This window comes from Dermacentor albipictus, chromosome 9 (assembly GCF_038994185.2).
Source record: "Dermacentor albipictus isolate Rhodes 1998 colony chromosome 9, USDA_Dalb.pri_finalv2, whole genome shotgun sequence".
In the NCBI taxonomy this organism is placed as follows: domain Eukaryota; kingdom Metazoa; phylum Arthropoda; class Arachnida; order Ixodida; family Ixodidae; genus Dermacentor; species Dermacentor albipictus.
Window position 1 is genome coordinate 113,066,758 of NC_091829.1, and position 19,563 is coordinate 113,086,320.

The 19,563-nt window shown below is 48.0% G+C and overlaps 1 protein-coding gene across 6 annotated transcripts in view; it reads left to right on the forward strand.

Annotated features, from left to right (window-relative positions):
- fne (found in neurons) overlaps window positions 1–19,563 on the forward strand; it is a 196,067-nt gene that overhangs the window by 151,956 nt on the left and 24,548 nt on the right. For 4 of the 6 annotated variants that reach the window (XM_065453271.2, XM_065453272.2, XM_065453266.2 and 1 more), the window contains exons 3-4: window positions 7,211–7,234; window positions 9,943–10,046. In XM_065453271.2, coding sequence (XP_065309343.1) covers window positions 7,211–7,234; window positions 9,943–10,046 — 128 coding nt within the window. The remainder of the gene's footprint in view (window positions 1–7,210; window positions 7,235–9,942; window positions 10,047–19,563) is intronic. The other 2 variants (XM_065453268.2, XM_065453269.2) reach the window with 2 other exon arrangements.

Genomic DNA, 19,563 nt, shown 5'->3' on the forward strand with positions numbered 1-19,563 from the left:
ACGCTTCGATAAAAAGGAAAAAGAGAACGCTTCTCGAGAAAGTGTGAACAGAGACGTGTGGAAATACTGAGCACCATCTCGGTCAAGAGAGCCGCGCGAAGTGCGTCCTTTATGCAATCTGTTTGCGTGTACGTCGTACCGATGTGGTCGGCGCTCGTCAGCGTTTTGCTGTTTCGTAAGTTTCATTTCACCGGTTCATTCGCTCGCATAGTGTCGGCATTCAGGCAGGCTCGTTTGCAGGGCGATTGATGCGTTTTGGTTGCTGGTCCACGCGTCAGTTTGTTTTCGCTGTCTTATTGTTGCGTTTAACATGTGGCGCGTATCGGTGTTTTCTCTGTCGCGCGTTCGTGGGTACGAAAACGTCTTAGCTGCAATGCGCTTTCGCAGGAAAGCGCCTGTGGAGCTTAACTTGGAAGCTGCTTTATGAAAAGGAAATCTGGATGAATGAAATGATTCGGATCACTCGTTATGGGCGTTCCAAAGGCTTCCTTCAGATGCCCGTAGTGAGTGTATTCTGACCATTACTAACGCATATGCCTCGAGTGAGGATAACGAGGCATAATACGGCAGTCGTACCCACGAGTCAATTTATTGACAGCAAGTGTCAGAAGCAAGGTGGTGCGCTGCTACACAGGCAAAGAAAAATAGTGCAATTTGGAATTGATGCCACCGTCGATGGGTGGACCGGTAATCGCATTACAAGCTTTTCTGGCGATAATTGCAAACTAACCTTTCGTCATAGCGAAGAACATGGTTCAGCATGGAATTTAGCGTACATAAAGTACGCCAACTTACCAACTGCATGGACACGAGGAACAGCCGCCACGAACCAAGTCGAGACAGCATTTCATCCAAAGCCAGTCGAGGAAGAATGGCGGTTTCTATTAAACACACCCATTGCAGTGTGGCCCAGTTACTATGGCTTTGCGCTGCTGAGCTCGAAGTCGCGGATATGATCCTGACCGCGGCGGATGCGTTTAAATGGGCGCGCAATGCAAGAAAGCACGTGCACTTCGGTTTAGGAGAGGGTAACGAACCCCAGGTGGTCAAAATGCTTGTGCAGTCCCCCACTACAGCTTGCCTCATAATAATGATGCGGTTGTTCTGTCACGTAATACACCGGCATTTTTATTTTGTAGTGAGAACAAATCTGCCCGTCAGACAGGGTGCAACTTGAAAGCAACCGCGCCTGTGATCCGCGTAATGGAAAATGAGAGTTCTGACGTTGATACAGGAAGAACGACAGGGTACACTAGAAACTTAGCTTTTTGCTACCACCATCTTCATCGTATGTCTGTCTGTCTCTTTCTTTCTTTCTTTCTTTCTTTCTTACTTTCTTTCTTTCTTTCTTTCTTTCTTTCCTTTCTTTCTTTCTTTCTTTCTTTCTTTCTTTCTTTCTTTCTTTACCTTATTTTACTTCTCGCCCGTTTTTATTCCCTCGCATTTAGGCTCTTCCTATGGCTTCCGGGATGACCGCTGCGTAAGTCTTCGCAAACCAGCGGTCCCCTTTTACGACGGCGAAATTACTAATGCTTTTCCAATCCCCGAAACGGCTTCTTCCAACCAGCGCGCAATCGTAAGCACTCATCGCCGGAAATTCAATCTCGATAGATCCCTCGCGTGGCTGTGATGTGGGCGTAGCTCATCTATAGCGTATCGAGCAAATCTCTACAGCAGTTCTACGCTGTTTATATAATACGCTTGATTTGTACGTGCCCACCTCAATTTTTTTCGTGAGTTTATCGCAGGCAGTTCTTGCAAAGGAGTGTTTTGCCCAAGCGTGCTTCGCTACTTATACACCCGAATTAGTGATCTGTGAACGTGCGCGATGTGAAGCAAGAACTTAGCACGGCCTCCCGAGCAGTGGGAGGCCGTGCTGAGTATCTCGGACCCTCGTGATCAGCAAGGAAATGGTTCGGTGGGCCCGGGAGACAGCAAGAGCTGCAGGAGCTCCGGGCTGAGAGCGCCTCCCCGCACATTCAGAAAGATGCCTACTTATGTTTTATTCTCTTTCAATAAATTTTTCTATATTTTTTCCTACTCCTTCTCAGCACTGTTTCGTTCACTTCCTTGCTGCTTTCCTCACTGGTAACGCAATTTCAAGCATGTCAGGCGGTTGGGCGTATGCGTTCGTGACCAGAAAGCACCCAAAGCGGTGCGTTCGGTGCTTCCAGAAATGCGAGTAAGATAAAATTGCAGGTACCAACGTCCCGCAATTGCGCGGTGGGTCATGAGGGACAACGCACTAGTGGGCTCCGGATTAATGTTGACCACCTGGGGATCCTTAAAGGGTGCCCGAACCACCCTTCGGGCGTGGTCAAATAACATATTCCGGGGGTAGCATACGCCGCTGTGAACATCTCAGCCAAGTTTTATTGTCGTGCGTGGAGCTCGCGTGTGTATCGCGAAGTCACTTTTCACTGAAAGCGCTCTCTTTTCAACAGAATTCCCTTTGCTCACTCTCTTCTAGACGCAGTATCTTGTGATCTGACGCACTATTTCGTCATTCCCTTAGACGTCTGCCGATAGCTGACGTCGAGCTGCGGTCGGTTACACGTTGGATACCGCGGCCGCCGCGCTATGCCGCCACGAGTCCACTGGCTTAGCGCACTGCCGTTCGATGAGGGCAACCGCGTCTCGCTTATGTTTAGCGCGTCGTAGGCACCCAAGGCAGATGTCATGGCCATCCGAAATGAATTTGAACTTCTCGCCACGGTGACATTTAAAAGGCGGAGCGTTGTGGCCACGCTCCACTGCGCCGTGGCCTTCGCAGTGCAAGGCATTGAAGCAGGAACGGGAGCACAGCGGAGGCCGTGTTTGACTGCCAATAACTCCCCTTCTGCTGAACGCATTGAACTGCTTTTTGTGGCAAAGTTTCTCTGACGTAGCATATTTTCTGTTCCAATGCCTTTCTCCGCAGCGATAAAAATTGGTCCAGGGTCCCTTTAACGTGCGCCCAAGGCACGGCACATGGGCGTTCTCGCGTATCTCCCCCGAAAGTAGGCGGCAACTGCGGCCAGGTTTAGAGCCCGCGTGTTCGTGCTCAATAGCACAACGGCGCAGCCACTGAGCAACCTTAGCGGGTTACCGCAAGATCACGATTACTGCTCGTGGGGGGACAAGGTCTGTGATAACGTGTTGCAAGTTTTTTTCAAAGTGTAGTTGGACTATCGCTTTGCGACACCGCAACCGACGCGCCGCTACCGCCTAATCTTGGCCCCTTTTCTCTTGCTGTTTGCCAGCGCTTCGAACTAACACGTCCACTTGTTTTCGTTCCGACTTGAGGCAAGGAAGGTTTGTATGCCTCCGCGGAAGCGTACAGCGTAATCTGCACCGGTCACGCACGTGAGGCCGCTCGTCTGCAGTCCCTGTGCTTCGGGGGCCCTCGCTGCAGCCGGCCGGCTCCGTTATTAGTGAAGCAATTTGTCTCCATTTGGCGGCAACCCGGGCGCGGGCCCGCCGCCCAACGAAAACCCCGCCGCTGTGCGGCAGATAAAGTGTCCGCGGCTGCTGGCACCGGCGAGGAAACGGGCCGGGTCAGCGGGTTTGCTCAACGCGCGCCGTTATGCGGAAGCTTGGTCGGTGGAATTCTCGACACTTTTTTTTTTTCGCCTACGCTCGTGGCACGGTCTCATTACGGTCCGGCACGGTGGCTCCTCGTCTCGGCTTGCACTTTGGAGCCTTAATTAAAAAACTGCCTCGCCGCTCGTAGCGGCCAGCGCGAGCCACTCCGTCCCCCCCTATGTGCCGCGTGAGAGACGTGCCGTCCCGAAAGCTGTCGGGGCCGACAATTGTGGGGAAGACAGGGAGACGCTCTTATGAGCACGGGACGCCGCATCGCTCGATTTCTACGAGCAACGAGGCTGTTCCAGCGCTGACGCTGAGAGATGTGGCTTGGCTTAATTCGAAGCCGTTCGACTTTACGATGACTGCCGCGATGAGCGTCAACCTTAGTAAAGCGTTCTCCCGATATAACTTCGATCCTTAAATGGTTTCAGGCTCACGAGTGAAATGTCAAGCATACTGGGAGCCATTTCGCCTCGGCGCTGCTTCTTTAGCGGCAACGCTTGTTCTACTGTAGGTATAAATGGCACAGGGAAAAACCTGAGTGGAGGGCACCACTAAATTTCCTGTACATTACGGCTGTGTGCTACGAACGATTATGATTGACAGTATGTGACTGCGCTTCGAAGTAAACTTAGATTAATCACTCGTTCGGGAGCACTGGAGGAGTTGTGTGCCAAAGGAAGCCACATCTTGAGAGTTAGCACGCCTGCTGCACTCCTGAAAAAAAAAGAAACAATAAAGGCGCAATCCGTGCACTCGATGGCTGCTATCCTCCGCGGTCCCCCAATGGCTGAGGCTTGGCGCTGTTCTACTAGAGGTCGTGGGTGCGATTTTTGCCGGCCTGGCTTCCGATAGGGGTGGAATGCAAGAGCCTTCGAGTGCCGTGAATTGAGTGCTCCTTAAAGGACGCCGCGGGGTCAAAATTTCTCTTGAGTGACCGAATTACGCCGTACCTCACCCGTATGATGACCCTTCCTTTTCTTTATAGCTCAGTTCATGATAGCTCGGAAAGCCTGTTTACACACAGTTACAATTATACTTGACAGTTCGGTAGGACTCTTAAAATTCGTCACTTAGATGTGAGCGGAAATACTGTAAAACGCAAATTACACTCCTCGAGAAGCACAAGCTGCAACATCATTTAATCAAAGAAAGCAGAATCACAGTAACTAGCATTACGACTACACTGATTGTATAGCTTAGTGCAGCTTTTGTGAACTGCCGACACTTGCCTTTTCCTCCTGCTTCTCCGCCGCTGGCAACGCCGATTTTTCCGACGACGAGGCGGCGGTAATTATATTACGCAGCCTCCGGCCTGTAGCGAGTTCTGTGGCGACTGTCGCCCCGCGCTTACCCAGCGAGCTGTCACAGGTGCAACTTCGCTCGGCCTGCCACCTGATCCCTAGCGATGACTATGCCCTCCCCCAGTACCGCCCACTAATTGGGGCGAGTCAGCGAACCGCCGCCATTGTGGTGCCCGTCGCACTGCGGTTGGTCCTCGCAACAAGTTCGTTTCTTTTCTGAGCGAAACTAAAGCAAGAAAAAATTATTCGTTTTGCGGAAATGAATGTGTTTACACACAAAGAAACGTGTAGCTTGAGGTGCGTTTTTTATCGCCGCAAATGGGGCTTTCATGACATGGCAAGAAAGTGTGCCGAATTTTCGATTGGGGTCTGTCCTTATTTGATTGATGTCGATTTGTTGTCATTTGCTGAATTAAAAAAAATTGCGCAACTCGAGCTTAATCAGCCAATTCTTCAGAATAAAAGTAACGCAGAAGTAAGCAGACATTAAGCGGGAGTTTTCTAATAGATGTAGAGGAAAATGAGAAAGTGGTTAACCGCACCAATCATTCATTCATTTTTCTGAGATGTAGTGCTTACGGCAGTGATATTCGCAGTCATCATGGTTTAGTCTTACGCGACACGCACGGTACTTCAAAATATACCACTGTTCTAGGTATCGATTTCATTTGTTCAACAGAGGGTCACTACTGCGTAATAAGTTGAGCTATATATATATTTGCAAATTACATCTCCGTAATATAGAAACCGCCGCTTTTGGTGCGAGACGCAAACCCAGAAAAAATATCAAGAACCGAGGTCGAGGGGTGATACGCTACGCTCGCTGTAACGTCATGCATACATTGCACGACGTAAGAACGAGCTGGCTCGGGGAATTTATTCCCGGGACACTGTGATAGCCTCTTCTTTTATTCTGATGTACCGTGGCAGCAAAAATTTCATTACCTTCATAAAAGTACTTGAAAGAGCAAGACTGAACTGTGTTCTGGACAGTGTGAACTCTCGTATTTGTCTCTAAAAGAAGTCGCTTGTGAAGGTTTGCGTTTTGCTTTAAGTTCCCGCTTTTGTCATTTGCCAATATGTTGTTTTCTGTGTTTTAGCAGTGCGTACTTCAGTATAATCTTTCACGGGTATGTGGGAACTGGATGTTTCATAAGCGTCTTTACGAACAACGGTAATAAGCTCGGAGTGGCCCTGCCAGCCCGTGTTTTGCTTCATAATGAATTAAACGAAGACTTTATTTGTAGTGGTTTAAACATATGGCCTGGGCGGAGGGCAGCTCAGGATTTAGTGTCATCATAACTTATGCAATTGTCTACTGTCGTGTATTAAAACTGGTTTTAATTTATGCTAATCCTGTGTGATGTCCCGAGAGGCTATTTCTTCACTGTGACGGGGGCACATGCTCAGCGATAGCGCTGCGCATTGCGGGCCGGGTTTATTAATAATTCATTTTCAGCACCGCCCTGTCGCTTAATATTCCCGCAGCCCTTCATGTCTATGGATGAGGTTATGCGCTCGATTAAATGCGTGGTTCCCTAATGAGCGTCTCGAACCATATCTTCAGAAGGGTTAATTTATGCAAGAAAGAGTCAGTGCTGGTGTTTGTGATTTGTGTTTACTGTGTTATTAAAAATCTTATTCCTTTTTTTTCTTTCTTTTATGTTGTGTGCATTGCTGAAGTGTAGATTAAGTTTTGGTGAGTGTTTTTTTTGCTTTCTAATTCGTTCTGTTTTCTTCTTTTTTTCTCCCATTCCCCAACTCCTTTCTTCCCATTCCGAAACGCTCTAACGCTAAATATTCCCATTTGTTTTCGGGAATGCCTTCCCCATTTCTTTGTCTTCCCTTCCCCTCCTTTATTTATAACTTCCATCTTAACCCGCATGCCGTATTAACGCACTTCGTGCTGCTTCTTGAAAAAACTTTCGAATATTCTAATTCTAATTATTTTCCTCTTTCACGCACCCTTCTCCTACGTCATGCCTGCTTGACTTCAAAACCTTCCCCTACCACCGTGGCACTTTCCTTCGGACAAACCCCACTTCGCTGCCGTTTGCACCAAATGACGGGGGCTGTGTCTCGCACGCTTGTTAATGCTTCCGTACCGCGGCAAAAACGCACCTGCGTCCCTTTGCCCGCCTTCACTTTTCCGCCTTGTTTAATCTCCCCTTTCTTCTCCCACTTCTTCAACGCCGCTTTGACGTAACTGGACGCTACCGCCGTGCACGGCGACTGGCCCTTCCCCTCCCAACCCGCCCCACGAACCCGGATCCCCCGTCGATTCCCAAAACCCGTCCCGATTCGGTGATTCGCTTCTGCCTTGGTTCCGGTTTCTCTAGAAGAAGGCACCTCACCACCGATCCGTATGTAGTCCCTTTTTTGGTTTTTAACATTTGCTTTCTCGGTTTTTAGCTTTAAATCGTATAGCTTCTTGTTTTGATTTGTGTTTCGTTACAGCCTCACCCTTTGCTGTGTTTGCTGCTGCTGCTGCTATTTTTCTTTCAGCCCGTTCTGGAGAGCGTATTATTCTGATAGCTTTCTCTGTGATGTGTTTTAGCCGCATAAGCCTCCTATTTTGTATTGTTTCATGGTACTAGCTCCAGCGGTAACTCCGTGCCCGCGGCGATTTGCAGCTGAGCGCTCAGGGTTGCGAGTTTCACTGCCCACCCCCGCCAGCCACACCCCGTCGTGGGAAAATAAAGAAAAAACTGGGCGGTTTTCCTTGGGCGCACGTTGAGGAAACCGTGCTGGTCGAAAATAAGCCGGCGTCTCTTTTTTTTTGTCTACGGTGTCTCCGGTAATTTTGTGACGCACTGTTCGTTTTGAAAACTTTAAATTTAATGATCTAATTTTAGGTTGTTCCTTAGGCATCCGTGAAATATATCTCCCGTGAAGACCTGCGCATTAAGAAAGGTGGCCTGTCTATTCAAAACGAACGCGTGGAAGTGAGTTGCGCGGGCATCTGTCAATTCTGTTTGCTGTCTTTAGGACACGTTCATCGTCTGACGTTGTGGCAGCTGCAGAGGTTTCGATTAATAGATGCCAGTATATTTCACTGGCGCGCGCAAAGCTTCCTTTACCGCTAGGCTTTATTGAGTAAGCCCTCTGAAACTCGACACTCGACCGTGTGATGACGTGTGTATCCGATTTGTGCAGCGGGCATCCGCGGGCATCCGATTTTGGGCAGCGTTTGCCGCAAACGAAAGTTGCAAGTATGATGGAGATTGAAGCAACCTCCAATGCAATGTAATGTTTTCGAGAACTTCTAGTCGCATTAACTGGCTTCGCTGTAGAAAGAAACAGAAAAGGAAACGAAGGCGGTTTAAGCAACGCATGGTGTGCGCGTTACTGTTGAGAGGTGCTGCCTGTTATTTTTGTTAAGCTTGTCAAGGTGGTAGCAATCAAAGCGCTGAAGCACCGAGTGACAGGTCCTTTAGATCTACAGCTTCAGGGGATGCCAGCCCTTGTGCTATGCCACACTAAAATATGTGTTAGATGCCAAGATGGCGGGACTTCAGGTCGTTGCCCTGCATGTCATCAGTGCATTGTTACGTCAGACTACGCGACTTAATGGCAATGCCGAAAACCGCTGATGTACTGGGTTAGGTGATACATTGTCAGTGCCTGCTTTTATTGCAGATCCGTTTTTTAAAATTTTTTTTTGCGTGTTACCGCCCCAAAAGAAGCTCCTCTACGAAATTGTTTCGTTTTGTAATCCTTGTTTATATTTTGCTATGTTTCTGAATTGCAAATGTAATATGCTTTGTTGGCTGTCTGGGTGCAATTTCTTGCTTCAGTGCAAGTCTTTAGCTGCTGCTGTCATGGTAATCTAGGGCGAAAAAAGGTGGTGCGTTGAATTCGAATTTCCCTCGTGCCTTCTTCGTCAAGTGGCCGTGGAAACTTTCAGCGTGCGCTTGACGATGTCGCGCCCATCTCAACGTCCATAAATGAACTTGCTAGATTGAAATAGGGGAAGGCTGTGCACCCAGGTACCGACAATTGAGGACACATATGCACTTCCTTGTCTTCACAGCCATGTTCGGGCTTTCTTTCGCACTTCTATAGGCTCATTATGATATTTTTTTCTGCTGTACGAAATGTGCGCGCGGGTTTCTGAGGCTTCTTGTGTAAAGGCTCTTGTCATATCTGCCCCAAGTACTGGCGCTCAGCTGGCGTTTTACTTACGTTAAGAAGTTATATTTCGTGTTTGCGATCGTCCACGCCACGTTGTCTGAAGCCTATTTTCTGTCATAGGTCTATCTGCGCAAGAAAAATAAAGAATGGTCATTGTGTGCACGGAAGTCCCGGAGACAACAAGCGCCATTCACTGAGTACATCCTGTGCTGCGTTACTGTGCATTGTTGCCGCATACACAAAGGCATCGCCAAGCTTATTTGCGCCTTTATTGTGACAGTTTCTCACCTTGCATCTGAAGCGGCGACTGACATACGAGATCACGTACAGTGTAGTCCGCTGTTCAAGAAAACTCATCAGCTCGCAGCATGTGCGAATTTCGCCCTCTGGCAAGTGTAAAATCGTCCGAATACGCGGCATATGTTTTGTAGCGATTGCACCAGAAAAATGAGCGCCGCACATTGATGTGTTTCCCTTGAAACTGATCTCCGCTGTATGTTCGTGGTACGTGCACAAGAAACACCTGAACTATCCCGAGTCCACTCAGTCGCGTTTCTGTGGCTAGAGCTTTTTATGACACCTGTGGTCTATATACGATGACTCATCTGTCTGACCACTCGGCCGCATAGGAAGCCTTTTTTTCCTCAAGTTCGCATTCGTCTATCACCATCCCAATGTCGTGTACACGTTTTAAAGCTGCAAGAAACGGCTGATCAGAAATTGCGAAGTCTGGTGTCACGTGACTTCGAGGAAATCGTAACCGTACGCGTTATTGCAAAGAGTCGCAGCTATACACAGTGCCAGTTTCGCTTTGAATGAGATTGTATCTCGTTTCCAAATCTTCAACACTGGTTCTAACGTGTGCTGTTGACATCATGCTACTCAGGGTCTCATATGTTTTTGTCGGACTCACGTTGTGTGCTCTTTGCATTCACAGGTCAAAGCCTAGGCTATGGCTTCGTGAACTACGTCCGTCCGGAGGACGCCGAGAAAGCAATCAACACGCTGAACGGACTGCGATTACAGAACAAGACCATAAAGGTGAGCTGGCGCTGGAAGGATTCGTTTCTGTATGAGCAATTTTGCTTTTTGTATCTGTTGCGCACAACCTGACATTCGTTCTACGCAAGCATCGCGCATTTTGTGAGCCGGCCGTATGCTAGAAAGCAGTGCGACCCATCTAAACGGTCCCGCCGAGAAAAGAAAGTGAGCTGAAAAGGAAGCTTCTAACCTACTGAATGTTTTGTAATGCTGCAATCACTTGGGTCATACCGTATTCTTTGAGTGCAGCGATGCGAAGCCCATTCGAGTTCAGAGCTGGAGAAGACGTGACCAATCCGAACACACATCCCATCGCGGGGTAGTTGGAAACTGGATGCAATGCTGTTTTTTTTTTTAAGGAAAGAAAGGAACTGGCGTTCGAAAGAGCTTATATTTCGGAGTTGTGAGTTTCCTTGCGTTTGCTTTCTGCACATTTCGCACTGTCATACGGGATAGTGCATGGGGACTATCCCAATAGCCACAGACAGCGGTGGCTTAGCTCGCACTTCACTACTCTGTGACTGGCGCTTCGACGTGACAAAGCGCGATCGCACGACATGCCAATTCGCCGATAGGAGCAAATTTCGTGATCCAGTGCGAATTTATTCGCAAGAAGTGGCCAATCCCCCTTTAGACGATTGCGTAATGCATGACTTAATAGCAAATGAGAACCATGTCACTGGACTTCGAGAAGATTTGCATGCCATTCTTAACTGGTGTAACTAGTAGAAAAATGTATATGAATGTATTTCTGTGCAAATGCATGTACGTGTATCGCACTTCGCGAACCTGTCCAAAATATACTGCCAATAATACTGCCATTTCCACTGCCTCATTCATCAAATGTCTTTGTGTTGTTACTGCCAGTAAGCTAACTGAAGGATCATGTCGATACAATCACCGCAAACGCTAACCGGAAGTTGGCATATATGAAACGAAACTTCTTATCACCAGTTAGCTAACTTTGAAGGATCATCTAGATACAATCACTGCAAGCGCTAACCGAAAGTTGGCATATATCAAACGAAACTTATCACCAGTTCCGTTAAAAGCGTTACTCTACGCTACATACATTTGCCCGCTTCTTGAATACACTTTAGCTATTTCGCATCCGGGTAGTGTCATTTTATCAAACCATCTAAGAGCAGTGAAAAACCGCTGCGCACGTTTCATATAAACAGACTACAATCGCACGTCGAGTGTATCCAACATGAAGTGAAAGCTTAACATTTCCCTACTTGCAACGCGCCGGAAGTTGTCTAACCTCTGTTTCACGAAGAATTTCATGACAATCGCTACCTTCAGACACTTTTGATAAAATCATCACCGTACATCATACGTGTTGGCCATGGACAGAATATACGTGTGTGCCAAGATAGAAAACAGCAACATATTCTGAATCTTTCTTTTTCTTTTTTGGCGAGAACTTGTATCGATTGGAACCACCTCCTTCAGAACATTGTACAACTAACTGACCCCGCTCTCTTTCGTGCTAGACTAGTCAATTTTTTTTAACTACGATTGTCTTTCGTTCTTGCTTCAGGTTGTGTTCCTCTGACGGATTATTTTTGTACTGCTTGGTACATCTCTCTATATAATTGCAACTGCCTTTTTTTTTCTTTGTTTTTTGCTCGTGCCCGCTCCCCCCCGTAATAGTGAAAAGCCCCGAGGGCAAAAATAAATAAATGAAATAAAAGAACATGTGTAGGTGGCTAGAATCAATCATCATCATCATAATCATCATCACCGAGAGTTGACCATTGCAGCGTAGTTACCATTCCTGCCGACTGGCGGCGCTGCCATTCGTTTGAGCAGGACTATCTCGGACAGTAACGTCCTGAAAAAACGAGGGTAAAACTCGGATAGGCTCTTCGAAGCGGCAGAACTGCAATAAGGGCGAGTAAAATAGAGGCGTCGGAAAAATGAACCGCGTGGTCGTGCCTCGAGAGCTGCGCCAATCTGCGGTTTCATTGCGAAATTCGCAATGGCCGCCTTTTCTTCTCGCAGTCTGCTCGTGAGTGGCGCGAGCCGATAGGAGCCGAAGCGCCGGGGTAATAGCGCAGTCGGCGAGCTTTGGAGCCCTTGCGCAAGGGCCCGCCGAGCGCCGTTCTTGAGGAGTCGCCCGCCGCCGTTGGCCGCTGTATGTGCGGACGGCAATCCTTGGGTCATTTCGCGCGCGAAGTGTACGGAACCACGGAGAGTCGGAAAACGCCCAGCTTAATACCTAATGGGCCGCCTAGTCGGGACAAAAGCGCGCACGCGCCGGCGAGCTAGGTTCGAGTGCGACAGATTCGCCGTTGGGGGAACGGGCGCCTTTCTTTCCTTTATCGCTTTCTCTCTTGCCCAATTCCCTGTTCCTTTTTGTGACGGCAGTCCGTCCTTGCCTTCCATCCTTGAGACGGTCCATTCTTTTCTCCGCGCCATTACACTGGGGCTTGGCTGCGGGCGAGCCCGTGGCTTAAGCCAGCGGCCGGCCGTTTGTCACCACGGCTCACGTGATGGGATCAGACCGTCTCCCCGTATGCGTTTTTCCCTATCCCCTCTGCTTAATCCTTAACGTTCCATCTCTGGTTCGTCTGTCCATCTTATTCAAGTTTTCTATTCCTCCATTGTCTGGTATTCCCAATTTGGGAATCATGAGCTTTGCGTTCCCTTTCCGCGCTGCAGCTTCCCTGCACGTACGGCTTTTTGCCTGTAGGTGCATTGGCGGGAATGTCCATCGCCGCTTTTGCAGCCAAGCTGTAGTAGCCAAGTTCCGGTGGCAGCTGCAGGTGACGTGTGGCCGCGTGGTCGTCATCGAGGAGGCACAAAGGCACAATCTACATTTCAGAGCGGAACCGACGCAGTACGATCTCGGGGACGTATTCTGCGACGATCACTTTCGGCTATAGCATCGCCTTGGCTACGCCTTCGGCATTAGGCGCACGCTGATTGGCTGTTTTAGAAATACCGCAAAAATAAATAGCGCCATCTAGTACTTCTGGTCTACGTAAATATTACGCCACGGTGCTTCTTTCTTTAGGGGGGGTGGATTTCTCGACATATATTGAATAAATTAACTCGTTTTTTTCGCAGTCGGTCTGTGGTGAAGTGCAGTAGAGACAAGACAGATGACCCGCCGTGGTTGCTCAGTGGATATGGTGTTGTGGTGCTGAGTACGAGGTCGCAGGATTGAATCCCGGCCATGGGGGCCGCATTTCACTGGGGGCGAAATGCGAAAACACCCGTGTACTTAGACTTAGGTGCACGTTAAGGAACCCCAGGTGGTCGAAATTTCCGGAGTCCTCCACTACGGCGTGCCCCATTATGAGAAAGTGGTTTTGGCACGTAAAACCCCATAATTTCATTTTTACAGGACAGATGCTAGCTTAAGGTCGTAGCGAGGAAGACAGGGGCATCGTCAATGCCTCTTGCAAAGATTGACTCGGTGCCTGACGACCGACTAAGAGACTTACCTGTTTGTCAATTTGAATGTGTATTTCAACTGTTTTTCATATTACGTGGAGGCTTTCCCCAACCCTGCTAATCCCCACTCGGAAATTGCCGGCCATCATTACTGACGATGGAAGCCACACACCACCGCAGGACTCGCCCACCTGAATATGTTGCGGGTCACTGCGCCGACGGGATCCAGCAATTTCCAGCGGCTCTGACGAAAACGAACCTAAGATTGGCTCTCATGCTACGAACGCGTGAGTGGCCACAAATGAGGCGATACTCATAAATTCAACATCGCGGTCTTCTCCCTCACGGTCGTCGCGAATGTGTGGTCTCCCGCAACCGCAAATCTCACCTTCGCACCAGAGCCGACTTCTAGGCATGCTTCACGAAATATTTCGGTTGCCTCGCGGTTCGAAAGCTTCGTGCTGAAGAGCGCTTCCCAACAGCCCGATGAGAACTTGAAAGCAAATACACAGAAGACGTCATCGACCTTTGTAAGTGCGTCAATGCAGCAATGACGGAATCCGATAAATATGTTGACTGGCATCGAAGACGATGACTTTCAATTGCTCCTGTCAAAAGACCCTCAAACCGTCGTGAAAGTCGCTGACCTTTCTCGGAGTTATGACGAAGTCCGCTGAAAACGTCTCCTGACCCGATGTTCTTCCACCCAGGATGCCTCGATTTCGAGTTTAACGCAGTTTCCGACCAGGGCCTCCTGCTCTTCGAGATCGAGGAGTTCATTTGTGCCGAAGTCGCTCGGTATCTTTGTCTACTTAATGCCGTTCCAAGCCCTCTGCCGTCGTTGACTCGAAGTCTGGCAAGTGATACAGAAGCGCGTATCTGAGGCTTCCGGTTACGCCAGTGGAATGCCGTCCGCTTGCTCGCTCTTTCACGCCTGGAGGCAAATGACAGCAAATGTTCCGTCGCGATAGCGACCCACCCACCTGCGCATATCAGCCGGAATTTTTATTTTGGCTCTGAATACCTTCGACCACTCCTGGTCTTTCCTCTAAGCTCGTCGCCAAGTACCACGGTTCCTACCGCGTCGTGCAACAGGCGTCCCCTGTGAATTACCCCGCTGAGCCACTCACGCCTTCCACTCACTTCAGACGCCGTGGAAGCGAGAAGTGCAGGTACAGCGACTCAAACCGTTCTCTCTCTTCCCTTGAGTCGCCATCATGGCGCTGTCTTCTCCGGAGAGGGGTATTGTGTGGGACATACCGTATGATACTTAAACTCCTTCAGCGTAAGCTCCACCAAGTAAGCAGACATTCTAATCTCGTTCCACAAAGCCAATACTGGGTGGGTGCAGCGTAAATTGCACAAATGGTGCACTTCGTGGGTGTTACGTGAACCAAGATGAAGAGAAAGATGGTGAAGTGGGATAGTTGGTGCGTTGTAGAATGGGATAGTCCTGGATACTCCCGTCGTCTTCTTCATCTGGTCTCGTGTGTCTCTGCTGTTTTTTTTTGTGTGTGTGCTAGACGAATAGTATGTAATCTTTCGAGAAGTTCAACGAAATTGTCCCATAGTTGCGAACCAGAACTAATTTTGAAGAGTGGCAGATGAGTTATGCTGAAATTCCCAAGGTGTAGGAATGTTGGTGAAATGTGAAATCGATCGTCCGCCTGACACGTAGCATCAATCTGTACAAAGAGCGGCTTGCGTTCGCGATAGTTAGAATGTCATAACTAGAAAACAGCGCTGCAAAAAGACAGACACACTACGTGAACACGAGCTCAGAAAATGTTGCCCTTCTATCGACTGTTAGAAAACAACACAAGGTGAGGGGGATGAGATGGTGAGCTGAAACAACACGCGAATAACTACGGTCAGTAAATCGTGTGCGTTGTGCATCTGCCTTATCCCTGCTTCGCTGGGTATTCCCATTATACAAAGGAAATCTACGCGTTTATGAGAAAGGAACCTGTCGCACTTAAATATTAGTACTCTTGTGGGGACCGAACCCGCGACCAACGCCCCTCTACCATCTGAGCCAAGCAAGGAGGCGAGTGAATCGCAGGCTGAGGCGGGATTAATCGACAACTCGAAGGCGAGAAATATTAAATGTGACAAATTACTTATGCGGAAGACCGCGAGGGAGCGGAGGTTTCACAAAGGGAAAATTGCTATCCTGAGCAAACCGCCCCGTTAAGACGTTGGTCCCAGGTTTAATCTCCGGACCAGGGTGAATTTTTTTCTCTACAGCGAGGCTTTAATGAGAAACCCATGTTCGCTTCCTTTGTAGTTTCGTGCTCAAGTGTCAGTTGGATTCAATTTTTCACTTCCGAAGTGCACGAGCACTTTCTTACAGTTTTGCTATCTTTGATGTATCTTTGAGTATGGGGTGGTTTTTCCTCTTTTGTTTTTACCGTAATGCTTCGGTGTTTTTGTTCCGTTAAGTATTCAGCGTTATAACGACCACCATCATTTTTTCTCCTGCCCTCCGCTCTTTACATTAGCCGATGCCCGGTTAGTTTTCGGCTCTAGTTGCCTACAAAAATCACAACTTAGAATTCAGGAACTAGTGTCTATGGGAGCTGCAACTGTCTCAGCATATGACATCATAAGGCCACTATGGCAGCTATAGTCAACTATGTAGGCATAAAGCAGATATGGCAGCATATGACAGCATAAGAAAGCTGTGGCAACTATGGCAGCACATGGCAGCTATGGTAGCGTATGATAGCATAAAAGTAGCTGTGGAATCTCAAGCACCAAATGGCATATATTTCAATAAAACTTGGCGCGGGGCTAGTTGGTGATGCATTCTTTAAAACTGAAGGTAGCGCTAAAAGGGACAAAAACACTGTGAAAGGACGACAGGACACGTTCCCTCGTCGTCCTGTCGTCTTTTCACCGTGTGGTCGTCCCTTTTAGCGCTACCTTCAGTTTTAAAGCACAAAAAATGGCACATGTCAACATATGACAGTTATGAAAGCGCGTGTTAGCTGTCACAACCATGGCACCATATGGCACATGCCAACGTATAGAAGTTATAAAAGCACATGGCAGCTTGGACAACTATGTCAATATATAGAAAATGTTGTACGAAATGACAAGTATTGCAGCGTAAGGCAGTAACGGCAACTATGGCAGCATATAACAGTATAAGACGGCGTAACTACGGCAGCGTTTTGCTGCATACGGCATTTTGGCGGCAAATAGCAACTATGGTGAACTATGTCAGCAAATGTAAATGAGGCGCCACATGGCAAATATGGCAACTATGGAGGTCACCACAGAAAGAATGGGCAGTACATGATTCGTCTAAATTTGGTACCTCTGGCTTCAAACGACTTTGCGAACTATTGTTTTTGAACGATATGTATCGCTATAAATGCGACAATTCGGACTGATTACGCATGTGTGTAGATAGCTATTTCTATGCATTTTTTAACATCACAAAGTGACTGCTCGGAAATTTAGAAAACATAAAACGTAAGAAATCCTTTAGAAAGTGTGGAGCCACAAGCACGCAGATGATAAAATTGTGCGTATTATCCGTCGTTACCATGGTAGCTCAACGACTACACTGTCCAAAATCCCTCTAGCAATTCTTGTATAGGAAAATACGGTTTATGTACTGCGGGCCTCCACTTTTTGTAGGGTCCTGTTTTTTAGATGCGTTCCATCTTTCTATCTTTTGTGAATGGTGGACTGAGTCGAACAGAAAAGCAGCTTTTTAGTTTGTTTCTTGTTCGCTCGGGTAGGGGCGCCAGCATTGTGTTGTCTGCTCCCTTAGAATCATTTCAGTTTCCATTAAGGCACCATTTGTACCCGGCATTCTGGATCATTCGTTGGCGCTGTTGTTGTTATTGATTATCCTGGGTAGCTCTCAGTCCTCTAACCGGCTGTCCATTAGCGCACTTCGACCATTTGCAGTTTTCCTGTGGTTCAAGCTGACCCAGCCACATGTGCATTCCTGCAGGAGTTAGTTCAAGCGTCGTATCCGATAGAGCGACCAGAAAAAAAAAAAGAGGCCGAAACTTAATCCAAAGAATTAGGACGGTCCATACAAAGCTTCAGAAAGACTTCCATTCGCCCTTGTTGTGATGGGGATTTTATATTTCTTCCTTTCACTGCTGTTTTACTACTAAGCCGCGAAACTAAGAGCGATCTACGATATAACGGGGCGAGGGTACGCTCAAAGGTAATGAAGTTGCCGCACTGACGTCGGCAGCGTATTTATCTATTTATTTAGATTCTTCCCCCTTCAGGTACAGCTAGTTCTTTTCTGCTGCGCGTTACTTCATCATCAGCCTCTGTACATACATTGCGGGATGAATGCCCCTCCCAGTGACCTCTACTTACACCCGCCTTGCGTCAGCTGATTTCATGCTTTGCCTGCATGACATTTCCTAATTTCATTCCCCGCTCAGTTTTCTGCCGTCCTCGACTGCGCTTCCCTATCCTGGGCGCCCATTCTGTAACTCTGGTGGACCACCAGTTATCTGGCCTACGCATTACGTGGCCTGCCTAAGCCCATTGTTTCGTTTTAGGGTTAAATTATTTGTGGGAGAGCAAAACGCAATATTTCCAGGAGGACTCACAATGTATGAAGATTAAGCGTCCATCTTTTAGTTGTAGCGTGACGGTGTTATACAGACTCAGTTTGCGGGAAAAAAACATTTTTACATGAACAAATAAGAGAAACGCCCTCAAAGTGTGTTGCCGAAACTGCCTGCGAAATCCTGTTCGGCGGGGAAGTTAGTGTTTCTTTTTAGTGACGGTGAAGAATCAAAAAGTGACACAACGGCTAGTTAACAATCTAAATCTATCGGGTGAACTGGTGCCCAGGAAAACATGCGAGGTTCAAATCACAACGACAGCGACGAGTGAAGTGGTCGGTCATTGAACCTAAACTGACGGGTCAAGCGTGTCTGCTATTCAGATGGGTCACAGGTATAAAGCAGAGTAATCGCTGGTGTCTGCATAGGAGCCAGAATGTACAGCACTATTCACTGCGCGCCTGCAGTCCGATTAAACAAGGCTACTTTGCTGTAGAATGGGCGACAACAATAAAAAGAAAAAGAAATAAGAACCGGCTAGACGCAGGCATGTTCTGCGACGGCGAATAACATTTGATATAAAAGGGATATCTTAATGAAAAAGTCACGAGCAAAATGCGACACGATATATTTGGGACAATTGCAATGGGGAATCACTGTATCGACTGTAGCGTATATTGAAAGAGGAAAGTTATACTTCTGCTCCCCCGACCAGCTTCAGGGTTCGCGAGAACATTTGACGCCATATTTTTTTAGTCAAGCATCGTCGTGCTCCTTTGGCAGCTCGGGTAGCCCATCTCCAAATTTGCCTTTATGCGAAGACTTCGCTCAGATCAAGAAAAATACATGTCAGCTGCGCGATAGAGGACATCATCCGCACGATCCCACTATTCTTTTGTGCTGCAGAGCGAATTTCGCCACCGCTTTTTCACATTCCTTCGTGCACGTGCATCCTAGAGAGTAAAAAGGCAAAGGTCATCGACGAAATAAATAGCTGAGAATTTTATTAGAATGTCGCCATAATAAAAAAAATATTGTATGTTTCCTCGCAGAACAAATAGGAACCGTCATCGGCCGACATTAAAAAAGAAAATGTGGAAGGGAATAGTGTAGCGAAACCGAGGAAGTAAATGAAAAAGGTCTGTGAAGTCGACGAAATTGAGTGAAGGCGCAGTGCAGTTATAATAGGCACGGAAGGGGTCAAGAGGGAGAACGGCGGCATCCCATGGGCGACGGGCAAAAAAGAAATGTGAAAGCAAGCTCAGACACCGAGACCCGCCGTCGCCGGGAACATCGAAAAGACGCACGACGAGCCGCACATTTCTTCCTTGCTTTGCCGACAGCACGGGCGCGCCTGGCGTTCGGGCCCAGGGTCGTTCATTCTCTAATCGATGCGTCTCCATGGAAACCTTTCTCTCTCCTCCGTGCTCCTTTCCGTGTGAGGGCTCTTCCCTTTTTGCCCTCCTCTCCACGCTTGGCATCCCTCGCTCTCTTCAGCACCTCGCATACAGTTATCTTTTCTGGCTTTCGCTTGTTCTTCCTACGGCGTTTCTCCCGTGGGG